Source organism: Papio anubis, chromosome 13 (genome assembly GCF_008728515.1).
Source record: "Papio anubis isolate 15944 chromosome 13, Panubis1.0, whole genome shotgun sequence".
In the NCBI taxonomy this organism is placed as follows: domain Eukaryota; kingdom Metazoa; phylum Chordata; class Mammalia; order Primates; family Cercopithecidae; genus Papio; species Papio anubis.
Window position 1 is genome coordinate 66,575,279 of NC_044988.1, and position 13,420 is coordinate 66,588,698.

At 40.5% G+C, this 13,420-nt stretch overlaps 1 protein-coding gene across 1 annotated transcript in view; it reads left to right on the plus strand.

Annotated features, from left to right (window-relative positions):
• The window catches only part of CCDC180 (coiled-coil domain containing 180), an 85,161-nt gene that overhangs the window by 41,218 nt on the left and 30,523 nt on the right, over window positions 1–13,420 (plus strand). The window contains 3 exon segments of the mRNA XM_017949721.3: window positions 1,274–1,313; window positions 1,442–1,890; window positions 10,563–10,789. Coding sequence (XP_017805210.2) covers window positions 1,274–1,313; window positions 1,442–1,890; window positions 10,563–10,789 — 716 coding nt within the window.

A 13,420-nucleotide genomic window follows, 5' to 3' on the forward strand; every position in this document is an offset into this window, starting at 1 on the left:
TGATTGCCATTAGCACAAGGATCTTGCACATAATTCAGACACAATAAATGCTCTCTGGGTAAATGCATGAATACCTGGGATTCCCTGGTTTGAATCCCCCAGTGCTTGGCTCTTTTCCCGCACACCAGCCATAGTCCTGCCTGGCCTGAATGGAAATGCTTGTGGTTGGCACTGAACCTGGCCAAAGGTTTCCCACGTATACAGGACACCTGGCTGCTTCTCTGAGAATCTCTCCTCCCAGAAGAGATTCCTGTTTAGATTGCTACTAGATGCTCCCTCTGCCACCTAGGTTGAAGGGAAAGCTCAAGCTATAGGATGGTGAGCTCATTGCCTGCCCTTTGATATCATTTGGGTCACCTGGGTTAAAGGTAGAGGCACTATTATGATCTCCATTTCATGGAGGATAACAATAAGCCCCATAGGGTTTAGAGGACCTGCCCAAGATCACTTAGCTTGTCAGAAGCCAGGAATCAAATCCAGACCTGCAAACTCCACAGCCTACACTGTTATCCATAACACAGAATATCCAAAACTTCACCCAGAGCCTGTGAAACAGGAAATTTGCAGGGCTTACAAGGGGGCTCTCAAGATCATGTAAATCATGCCCATTGTATCAGTTCCATTTAGCACAGAATGCAGCAGATTTCTGCCCTTCGTTTGCATCCCTCAGTTTATATTTTTCTTGCCTTTTGCTCCAGATCACTGCCAAAAAATATATCATAATGAGCTTTTATTCCATGTCTACCCATTGTGTGCTATAAGGGTTTGCTAGCCTTCTTGGAATTAAGAAAAACTGGTTCCCTGGATTGAGAACAACCCAGTTATCCCAGGGAACTAAGTTGGTCAAGGCCTGCATCAGATATCAAAGGGGAGGGATGAGTACTTCTACTTAAAAGAGATGCACTTAAAAGTGGCACTCTGGGCCGGGCACCGTGGCTCATGCCTGTAATCCCAGCACTTTGGGAGGCCAAGGTGGGCGGATCATGAAGTCAGGAGATCAAGATTATCCTGGTTAACACGGTGAAACCCCATCTCTACTAAAAATACAAAAAATTAGCCAGGCATGGTGGCGGATGCCTATAGTCCCAGCTACTGGGGAGGCTGAGGCGGGAGAATGGTGTGAACCTGGGAGGCGGAGCTTGCAGTGAGCCAAGATCGGGCCACTGCACTCCCGTGCAAGACTCCTCTCAAAAAAAAACAAAAAACAAAAAACAGTGGCACTCTGAGGAAAGGCAGTGCAGGTCCTTCAGTGACTTGTGGTTTTTTCCTATAGAACTTGGCTGGAGAAGTCATTTTCAAATTCAGGCAACCAGGTAACACTTTTTCAGTTCAAGTCTTATTCTCCCAGACTTCACTTTTATGCGTTTGTGGGTTGGGAGGCCCAATGCAGGCAGCATCAGTAAATTGTCTCTCCTTGTGCTTTGGTGTTTATCATCAACAGAAGCACATGAAAAATCCTTCCAGAAGAGAATGAGGAAACTGAGGAAGAAGCAAGGGTCTAAAGAGGACATGAGCAGAAGTGAGGAAAGCATAAGTAGTGGGACAAGTGCTGCCACATCAGTAGAAGAGATGGAAGAAGAAAATGATCAAGAAATGGAGTCCTTTATAACTGAAGAGGTGCTGGGGCAGCAGAAAAAATCTCCACTGCATGCTGAGATGGATGAGTCCAAAGAAGGCTCTATTCAGGGATTGGAAGAAATGCAGGTTGAAAGAGAGAGCTCCTTAAACCCATCCCTGAATGAGGAGAAAGTGAAGGGTCAAGGAGAAGAGAAGGAGGAGTCACAGGAAGAAGATGAGAAGGAGGAAGAGGAGGAGGAGGAGGATAAACTGGAGGAAGAGAAGGAGGAGAAGGAGGCACAGGAAGAGCAAGAGAGTTTATCTGTGGGTGAGGTAAGCCAGCAACTGATTCATTCGTGGGCATAGAGAAAGTTTGCTATGCTCATTTTGTGTTTATCCCTAGTGTAAGCTGGGGTCTTCAGTGGCCCAGTCTCCATAGAGGTGCAGAAAGAGAATTACAAAAATATTCATACTTTTAAAAAATTTTATTTTAGGTTCAGGGGTACATGTGCAAGTTTGTTATTTAGGTAAATTATGTGTCATGAGGGTTTGATTTACAGATAATTTTGTCAGCAGGGTAATAAGCATAGTACCCAATAGTTTTTTTTTTTTTTTTTCTGATCCTCTCCCTGCTCCCCACCTTTACCCTCAAATAGGCCTCAGTATCTGTTGTTCCCCTCCTAGTATCCATGTGTTCTTTGTTTAGCTCCCACTTAAAAGTGAGAACATGCAGTATTTGTTTTCTTTTCCTTTGTTAGTTTCCTTAGGATAATGGCCTCCAGCTCCATCCATGTTGTCTCCATCCATGTTGTTGCAAAGGACATGATCTCATTCTTTTTATGGTTGCATAGTATCCCATGGTTTATATGTACCACCTTTTATTTACCCAGTCTATTGTCAATGGGCATTTAGGTTGATTCCATGTCTTAGCTATTGTGAATAGTGCTGCAATGAATATATATGCATGCATGTGTCTTTATGGTAGAATGATTTGCATTCCTCTGGGTGTATACCCAATAATGGGACTGTGGGGTCAAATGGTAGTTCTGTTTTAAGTTCTTGGAGAAATTGCCACACTGGAATACACTTCCACCAGCAGTGAATAAGCATACCCTTTTCTCTGCAATCTTGCCAGCATCTGTTGTTTTTTGACTTTTTAATAATATTCATTCTGACTGTTATGAGATGGTATCTCATTGTGGTTTTGATTTACATTCTCCAATGATTAGTGATGTTGAGCACCTTTTCATATACTGGTTGGCCACATGTATGTCTACTTTTGAAAAGTGTCTCTTTGTGTCCTTTGCCCACTTTTGAATAGGGTTGTTTGGTTTTTGCTTGTTAATTTAAATTCTTTATAGATTCTGGATATTAGACCTTTTCAGATGCATAGTTTTCAATTATTTTCTCCCATTCTGTAGGTTGTCTGTTTACTCTGTTGATAGTTTCTTTTGCTGTGAAGAAGCTCTTTAGTTTAATTAGGTCCATTTGTCAATTTTTGTTTTTGTTGCAATTGCTTTTGGCATCTTCATCATGAAATCTTTGCCAAGTCCTATGTCCAGAATGGTATTTCTTATTTTATCTTCCAGGGTTTTTATAGCTTTAAGCTTTACATTTAAGTCTTTAATCCATCTTGAGTTGATTTTTGTATGTGGTATAAGGTAGGGGTCCAGTTTCAATCTTCTGCATATGGCTACCCAGTTATCCCAGCACCATTTGTTAAATGGGTAGTCCTTTCCTCATTGCTTGTTTTTGTCAGCTTTGTTGAAGATCAGATGGTTTAGGTGTGAGGCATTTTACTCCATTGGTCTGTGTGTCTGTTTTTGTACCTGTATCATGCTGTTTTGATTACTGTAGACCTGTAGTATAGTTTGAAGTCAGGTAACATGATACCTCCAGCTGTGCTCTCTTTATTTAGGATTGCCTTTGCTATTCAGGCTCTTTCTTTGTTGCATATAAATTTTAAAATAGATTTTCTGATTCTGTGAAGAATGTCATTAGTAGTTTGATAGGAACAGCATTGAATCTGTAAATTGCTCTGAGCAGTATGGCCATTTTAAAGATATTGACTCTTCCTATCCATGAACATGAGATGTTTATGGTTTATGGTATATACCCAATAATGGTATTGCTGGGTCAAATGGTATTTCTAGTTCTAGATCCCTGAGGAATTGCCACACTGTCTTCCACAATGGTTGAACTAATTTACACTCCCACCAACAGTGTAAAAACATTCCTATTTCTCCACATCCTCTCTAGCATCTGTTGTTTCCCAACTTTTTAATGATCGCCATTCTAACTGGTGTGAGATGGTATCTCATTGTGGTTTTGATTTGCATTTCTCTGACGACCAGTGATGATGAGCATTTTTTTCATGTGTCTGTCGGCTGCATAAATCTCTTCTTTTGAAAAGTGTCTGTTCATATCCTTTGCCCACTTTTTGATGGAGTTGTTTGATTTTTTTCTTGTAAATTTGTTTAAGTTCTTTGTAGATTCTGGATATTAGCTCTTTGCAGATGGGTAGGTTGCAAAAATTTTCTCCCATTCTGTGGGTTGCCTGTTCACTCTGATGGTAGTTTCTTTTGCTGTGCAGAAGCTCTTTAGTTTAATTATATCCCATTTGTCTATTTTGACTTTGGTTGCCATTACTTTTGGTGTTTTAGTCATGAAGTCCTTGCCCATGCCTATGTCCTGAATGATATTGCCTAGGTTTTCTTCTAGGGTTTTTATGGTTTTAGGTCTAACACTTAAGTCTTTAATCCATCTTGAATTAATTTTTGTATAAGGTGTAAGGAAGGGATCCAGTTTCAGCTTTCTATATATGACTAGCCAGTTTTCCCAGCATCATTTACTGAATAGGAGATCCTTTCCCCATTACTTGTTTTTGTCAGGTTTATTGAAGATCAGATGGTTGTAGATGTATAGTGTTATTTCTGAGGCCTCTGTTCTGTTCCATTGGTCTATATCTCTGTTTTGGTACAAGTACCATGGTACAACCAAAACCATGCTGTTTTGTTTATGGTAGCCTTGTAGTATAGTTTGAAGTCAGGTAGCGTGATGCCTCCAAGTTTATTCTTTTTGCTTAGGATTGTCTTGGCAATGCAGGCTCTTTTTTGGTTCCATGTAAACTTTAAAGTAGTTTTTTCCAGTTCTGTGAAGAAAGTCATTGGTAGCTTGATGTGGATGTCATTGAATCTATAAATTACATTGGGCAATATGGCCATTTTCATGATATTGATTCTTCCTATCTATGAGCATGGAATGTTCTTCCATTTGTTTGTGTCCTCTTTTATTTCATTGAGCAGTGGTTTGTAGTTCTCCTTGAAAAGGTCCTTCACATCCCTTGTAAGCTGGATTCCTAGGTATTTTATTCTCTATGTAGCAATTGTGAATGGGAGTGTACTCATGATTTGGCTCTCTGTCTGTTATTGGTGTATAATGCTTGTGATTTTTGCACATTGATTTTTTTTTTTTTTTTTTTTTTTTGAGACGGAGTCTCGCTCTGTCCCCCAGGCTGGAGTGCAGTGGCTGGATCTCAGCTCACTGCAAGCTCTGCCTCCTGGGTTCCCGCCATTCTCCTGCCTCAGCCTCCGGAGTAGCTGGGACTACAGGCACCGCCACCTCGCCTGGCTAGTTTTTTGTATTTTTTAGTAGAGACGGTGTTTCACCGTGTTAGCCAGGATGGTCTCGATCTCCTGACCTTGTGATCCGCCCGTCTCGGCCTCCCAAAGTGCTGGGATTACAGGCTTGAGCCACCGCGCCCGGCTGATTTTTATCCTGAGACTTTGCTGAAGTTGCTTCTCAGCTTAAGGAGATTTTGGGCTGAGATGATGGGGTTTTCTAAATGTACAATCATGTCATCTGCAAACAGGGACAATTTGACTTCCTCTTTTCCTAATTGAATACCCTTTATTTCTTTCTCTTGCCTGATTGCCCTGGCCAGAAATTCCAACACTATGTTGAACAGGAGTGGTGAGAGAGGGCATCCCTGTCTTGTGCCAGTTTTCAAAGGAAATGCTTCCAGTTTTTGCCCTTAAGTATGATACTGGCTGTGGGTTTGTCATAAATAGGTCTTATTATTTTGAAATATGTTCCATCAATACCTATTTTATTGAGAGTTTTTAGCATGAAGGGCTGTTGAATTTTGTCAAAGGCCTTTTCTGCAGCTATTGAGATAATCTTGTGGTTTTTGTCTTTGGTTCTGTTTATGTGATGGATTACGTTTATTGATTTGAGTATGCTGAACCAGCCTTGCATCCCAGGGATGAAGTCAACTTGATTGTGGTGGATAAGCTTTTTGATGTGCTGCTGGATTCGGTTTGCCAGTGTTTTATTGAGTATTTTTGCATCGATGTTCATCAGGGATATTGGTCTAAAATTCTCTTTTTTTGTCATGTCTCTGCCAGGCTTTGGTGTCAGGATGATGCTGGCCTCGTAAAATGAGTTAGGGAGGATTCCCTGTTTTTCTATTGATTGGAATAGTTTCAGAAGGAATGGTACCAGCTTCTCTTTGTACCTCTGGTAGAATTTGGCTGTGAATCCGTCTGGTCCTGGACTTTTTTTGGTTGGTAGGCTATTAATTATTGCCTTCATTTCAGAGCCTATTATTGGTCTATTCAGAGATTCCATTTCTTCCTGGTTTAGTCTTTGGAGGGTGTATGTGTCCAGGAATTTATCCATTTCTTCTAGATTTTCTAGTTTATTTGCGTAGAGGTGTTTATAGTATTCTCTGATGGTAGTTTGTATTTCTGTGGGATCAGTGATGATATCCCCTTTATCATTTTTTTAATTGTGTCTATTTGATTCTTCTCTCTTTTCTTCTTTATTAGTCTTGCTAGCAGTCTATCAATTTTGTTGATCTTTTTCAAAAAGCCAGCTTCTGGATTCATTGATTTTTTGAAGGGTTTTTTGGTGTCTCTATCTCCTTCTGTTCTGCTTTGATCTTAGTTATTTCTTGCCTTCAGCTAGCTTTTGAATTTGTTTATTCTTGTTTCTCTAGTTCTTTTAATTGTGATGTTAGGATGTCGGTTTTAGATCTTTCCTGCTTTCTCTTGTGGGCATTTAGTGCTATAAATTTCCCTCTACACACTGCTTTAAATGTGTCCCAGAGATTCTGGTACATTGTGTCTTTGTTCTCATTGGTTTCAAAGGACATCTTTATTTTTACCTTCATTTCATTATTTACCTGGTAGTCATTAAGGAGCAGGTCGTTCAGTTTCCATGTAGTTGTGTGGTTTTGAGTGAGTTTTTTAATCCTGAGTTCTAATTTGATTGTACTGTGGTCTGAGAGACAGTTTGTTGTGATTTCTGTTCTTTTACATTTGCTGAGGAGTGCTTTACTTCCAACGATGTGGTCGATTTTGGAATAAGTGTGATGTGGTGCTGAGAAGAATGTATATTCTGTTGATTTGGGGTGAAGAGTTCTGTAGATGTCTATTAGGTCTGCTTGGTGCAGAGCCTTCAATTCCTGGATATCCTTGTTAACTTTCTGTCTCGTTGATCTGTCTAATATTGACAGTGGGGTGTTAAAGTTTCCCATTATTATTGTGTGGGAGTCTAAGTCTCTTTGTAGGTCTCTCAGGACTTGCTTTATGAATCTAGGTGCTCCTGTATTGGGTGCATATATATTTAAGATAGTTAGCTCTTCTTGTTGAATTGATCCCTTTACCATTATGTAGTGACCTTCTTTGTCTCTTTTGATCTTTGTTGGTTTAAAGTCTGTTTTATCAGAGACTAGGATTGCAACCCCTGCTTTTATTTATTTATTTATTTATTTATTTATTTATTTATTTGCTTTCCATTTGCTTGGAAGATCTTCCTCCATCCCTTTATTTTGAGCCTATGTGTGTCTCTGCACATGAGATGGATCTCCTGAATACAGCACACTGATGAGTCTTGACTGTATCCAATTTGCCAGTCTGTGTCTTTTAACTGGGGCATTTAGCCCCTTTACATTTAAGGTTAATATTGTTATGTGTGAATTTGATCCTGTCATTATGATGTTAGCTGGTTATTTTGCCCTTTAGTTGATGCAGTTTCTTCTTAGCATCAATGGTCTTTACAATTTGGCATGTTTTTGCAGTGGCTGGTACCAGTTCTTCCTTTCCATGTTTAGTGCTTTCTTCAGGAGCTCTTGTAAGGCAGGCCTGGTGGTGACAAAATCTCTCAGCATTTGCTTGTCTGTAAAGGATTTTATTTCTCCTTCACTTATGAAGCTTAGTTTGGCTGGATATGAAATTCTGAGTTGAAAATTCTTTTATTTAAGAATGTTGAATATTGGCCCCCACTCTCCTCTGGCTTGCAGGGTTTCTACTAAGAGATCTGCTGTTAGTCTGATGGGTTTCCCATTGTGGGTAACCCGACCTTTCTCTCTGGTTGCTCTTAGTATTTTTTCCTTCGTTTCAACCTTAGTGAATCTGACAATTATGTGTCTTGGGGTTGTTCTTCTTGAGGAGTATCTTTGTGGTGTTCTCTGTATTTCCTGAATTTGAATGCTGGCCTGCCTTGCTAGGTTGGGGAAGTTATCCTGGATAATATACTGAAGAGTGTTTTCTAGCTTGGTTCCATTCTCCCCGTCACTTTCAGGTACACCAATCAAACGTAGATTTAGTCTTTTCACATAGTCCCATATTTCTTGGAGGCTTTGTTTGTTTCTTTTTACTCTTTTTCTCTAAACTTCTCTTCTCGCTTTATTTTATTAATTTGATCTTCAATCACTGATACCCTTTCTTCCATTGATTGAATCAGCTACTGAAGCTTGTGCATGCGTCACATAGTTCTCATGCCATGGTTTTCAGCTCCATCAGGTCATTTAAGGTCTTCCCTACACTGTTTATTCTAGTTAGCCATTCATTTAATCTTTTTTCATGGTTTTTAGCTTCCTTGCGATGGGTTTGAACATCCTCCTTTAGCTCAGAGAAGTTTGTTATTACCGACTTTCTGAAGCCTACTTCTGTCAACTCATCAAAGTCATTCTCCATCCTGCTTTGTTCTGTTGCTGGCAAGGAGCTGTGATCCTTTGGAGAAGAAGAGGTGCTCTGGTTTTTAGAATTTTTAGCTTTTCTGCTCTGGTTTCTCCCCATCTTTGTGGTTTTTATCTACCTTTGGTCTTTGATGATGCTGACCTACAGATGGGGTTTTGGTGTGGATGTCCTTTTTGTTGATATTGATGCTATTCCTTTCTGTTTGTTAGTTTTCCTTCTAACAGTCAGGTCTCTCAGCTACAGGTCTGTTGGAGTTTGCTGGAGGTCCACTCCAGACCCTGTTTGCCTGGGTTTCACCAGTGAAGGCTGCAGAACAGCAAATATTACAGAACAGCAAATATTGCTGCCTGATCCTTGCTTTGGAAGCTTCATCTCAGAGGGGTACCTGGCTATATGAGGTGTCAGTCAGCCCCTACTGAGAGGTGTCTCCAAGTTAGGCTACACGGGGGTCAGGGACCCACTTGAGGAGGCGGTCTGTCCATTCTCAGAGCTCAAACACTTTGCTGGGAGAACCACTTGTCTCTTCAGAGCTGTCAGACAGGGACGTTTAAGTCTGCAGAAGTTTTTGCTGCCTTTTGTTCAGCTATGCCCTGCCCCCAGAGGTGGAGTCTACAGAGGCAGGCAGGCCTCATTGAACTGAGGTGGGCTCCACCCAGTTTGAGCTTCCTGGCCGCTTTGTTTACCTAGTCAATTGTTAGCAATGGCAGACGTCCCCCCACCCAGTCAGGCTTTCCGCCTCACAGTTCGATTTTGGACTAGCAGCGAGCAAGGCTCCATGGGTGTGGGACCTGCTGAGCCAGGCGTGGGATATATTCTCCTGGTGTGCCATTTGCTAAGACCGTTTGAAAAGCTCAGTGTTTAAGTGGCAGTGTCCTGATTTTCCTGGTACAGTCTGTCACCGCTTCCCTTGGCTAAGAAAGGGAAATCCCCTGACCCCTTGTGCTTCCCGGGTGAGGTGATGCCCCACCCTGCTTTGGCTCGCCCTCTGTGGGCTGCACCCACTTTCCGACCACTCCCACTGAGATGAACCAGGTATCTCAGTTGGAAATGCAGAAATCACCCATCTTCTGCATCGATCATGCTGGGAGCTGTAGACCGGAGCTCTTCCTATTCGGCCATCTTGGAATCAACCTCTAATTTTTGTATTTTTAGTAGAGACAGGGTTTCACCATGTTGCCCAGGCTGGTCTCAAACTCATCACCTCAAATGATCTGCTGCCTCAGCCTCCCAAAGTGCTGGGAGTACCAGTGTAAGCCACTGCACCCAGCCATAGCAATGCTTTCTAAAATTCACTTTCCTCTCCTCATTTCCCTGCAACCTACTCTAAAGTCACTCTTCAACTGTGTGGCTTTCCTTATCCCTTGCTGATTCTCTCTCCTTCTCAATTCCTCCTTATTGAATAGATCAACTTAGACTCTCTTGCTTCACCTTGGTCTGTTTATTTCTTCTCTCTTCCTATTCTCAAAAGCTCCATATCCAAGCTGGCAGACAGAGCTCTCCTTTGAGTGCAGGGAAGTAACTCTCATAAAGTAAATCTTGTCCTCAAAACACATTCAAAATCACAGAACAATAACTTGAATTTCATAATCATAGAATTGCAGAAGAATCATGTCCTATATTGTTGTGGAAAAATTGGTATCGTAGACTTCTTTTTGAGCAGGAATCCCAAACTCACATTCCTACAGGCATGTAATAGAAAAGAGGGCTGGAGACCAAGTGTAAAATAATGACAAATGATGAAGACTGTGCATCAGATATTACTCAACTCCAACTAAAGATGCCATGTGGGAATGCAGGTTCAGAATTGACATATTTTCTGATATTTTAAAACCTAGATTTTTATGTAGAAGTTCCCAATTTTAAAAGCGCTGTGTGTTGCAGGGGTGTGGAACCTAGGCAAGATTCAGCCATAATCTTGGCCCAAAATTTGGTTTACAACCTCTGATATCAAGGAACCTATGGTTGGCATTCCCAAGTCCGTTTGATGATATCAAGTCAACTTTAGTCTTGTTACCTGCTTAGGAAGAAGACAAGGAAGAGGATCTGGAGGAGATATACTATGAGGACATGGAGTCCTTCACAATCTCCAGTGGAAACACATATTTTGTCTTCGTACCCCTGGAAGAAGAAGAGCATTGCAGGAAGTCCCATTCCACCTTCTCAGCCATGTTCATCAGCGACACTTCCAGTGCCAAGTTCATAGAACAAGTGACAATTCCATCGAGACTAATTTTAGAAATTAAGAAACAGTGAGTAAAAAACTACTTTATTCTCATCCTGTTGTTCTGAGTTTTGTTAACAAGGTGAAATGTTAAAAAAAAAAAGAAGAAAAGAAAAGGATTGGACTGGTATCAGTTGGATAAGGAAAAAATATAGGTAACTGAAGGAAGGTAGGGGTGAGAAACACAATCAAAAAATGGCAAAATCCAGGAATTGTTTGCAGTCACAGATATCTTCTGTGAGAGTGACCCCCTGCACCCACCTCAGGAGGCTGTCTGCTGGCTTGGGTCTTGAACATAAGATACAGTGTTTTCCCTGCCAGATACTTTTGGGTTCTATTTCCTGGTACATCTGTAATCGTAAGGTTTCTTTTCTTTTTCTATTTTAATTCTACAGATATACACCATAAATATAAATATCTCATGTATGGCATTTTGTACTCAATATGTGCAAAACATAAGAATGGAACTGTTCACTCATAGAGTATATCCATGTCCATTGCTAGAAGACATGGCCAAAAGATATTACCAAAGAGTTTCGTTGCAGAAAATATAAGAAAAATGAAGAATAGAGAAATGACCCATAACCCCAAGTAAATTCCCACCCAGGGGAATTTACTTCCCCTAACTCCCAAGTTTCTGGGCCTTTGTGTTTGAGTTTGGATCAAATGTGGACATTTGTGTTTGCCTTTTGGATGGCATTCTCATTGTCCTCCTGCCTCTACAATGTCGTAGGAGGACTCATCAGCTAGAGATCTCCTGGTTCGTTCACCTCCCATATGTAACATGGGCAGGAGGCTGGAGATAAGGAATGAAAGGAGTACAATCAGGCCTTTGGGCTTTTTCTCCTACACCTCAGCGGCATCTCACCTTGGAAATGTCTCTTGACTCAAACATCATCCCTCTCAATCTACCAGAGGCCATCATCTGCCCTCTCCATAGCAGATAGGACAAAGGTCAGCAAGGACTATCACAGGAGCTATTATTTACCGAGTGTATTTAATCCCCTTAATAAATGTGAGAGAGGTACCATAATTAACTCCATTTTACAGTTGAAGAAACTGAGGCTCCGAGATTAGTCATTTGGCCTAGATCTCCATGACAGAAAGCAGTTTGATCCAAGATATGAATCCAGACAGACCCTGTAACTCCAGAATCTTGCACCAACCACTATGCTATCTGGCCTTATGACTGACCAGAAAAAAATTATGTGTCCAACTGATTGGGTTTGCATACTGAAGGATAACATGCCTTTATGAAATTATGAAAGTCATAAGTGTATAGCTCAATGAATTGCCCAAATATGACACAGTTGACAGCCAAAGCCCACAAGAAATAGAACAATTACCAACCCTTCAGGAACCCACTTTGTATACCCATCCCAAGCCACCGCTCTGTCTTCCCCAAAGATAACAAATATTATAACTTCTGAGTTCATTTTGCTTATTTTTTAACTTTATCTAAATTAAGTCATACAGAACTCACTCTTTTATTATGTTTATGAGACATATATATTATTGAATGTGGCTAGAGTTCAGTTTTTATTTCTGTATAGTGTCCCATTATAAAAAAATATAATCCATTTTATTAATCCATTTTACTGATACACATTTGGTCTTTCCAATATACCAATAATGTTGCTCCGAACACTCTTGTACAAGTCTTCTGGTGAATATATGTATACGTTTCTGTTACATATAGAACTAAGAGTGGAACTGCTGACTCACAGAGTGTGTGTCCATATCCATCTGTAGGAGATACGGCCAAAAGATATTACCAAGGAGTTTTCAAAAGTGGTTTTTAATAGTTTTACAGCTTACAACAGCATATGAGAACTTCAACTGCTCCACAACCTCAGTGGCATTGTTAGTGGTTTTTATCTTAGCCATTCTGGTATGGTTATAGTGGCGTTTCATTGTGGTTTTAGTATGTATTCTCCTGATGAGTATGATATTGTATTCTTTTTAAAATACTCGTTGGGCCATTTGGTTATCTTTTTGTGAAATGCCTAGCAAAATCTTTTGCCTATTATTTTTCTGGTCGATTTTCTGTCTTTTTTCTTATTAATTTATGGGAATTAATTATGTATTCTATAGCCAGGCGTGGTGGTGTACGCCTGTAATTCCAGCTACTCAGGAGACTGAGGCAGGAGAATCGCCTGAAGCTGGGAGGCGGAGGTTACAGTGAACCAAGAGAGTGCTGCTACACTCCAGACTGGGAGACAGAGTGAGACTCCATCTCAAAAAAAAATTAAATTATATATTCTATATAAGGCTTTGTCAGATAAATAAATGGCAAATATTCATCCCCTCTCTGCACTTGCCTTTTTTACTCTCTTTCAAGTTATATCTTTTGATGAACAGAAGTTCTTATTTCTAATAAGGTCGAATTCATCAATTTTTTAATTAAGGTTAATTTACTTTGTGCCTTACCCCCAAGGACATGGAGATGTTCTCCAATGTTACATATTTAAAATGTGATTGTTTTCAACTTCCATATTAACATCTAAAATCCACCTTGAACTGATTTTTGTTTATGGTGTGAAATAGGGGTCAAGATTCATTTCTTTCCCATATAGATAACCAGTTGATCCTGGGTCATTTAATGAAGAGACTCTCCTCTCCCCCACTGCTCTGCCACGTGTCTTTTCTAGTTCTCTGT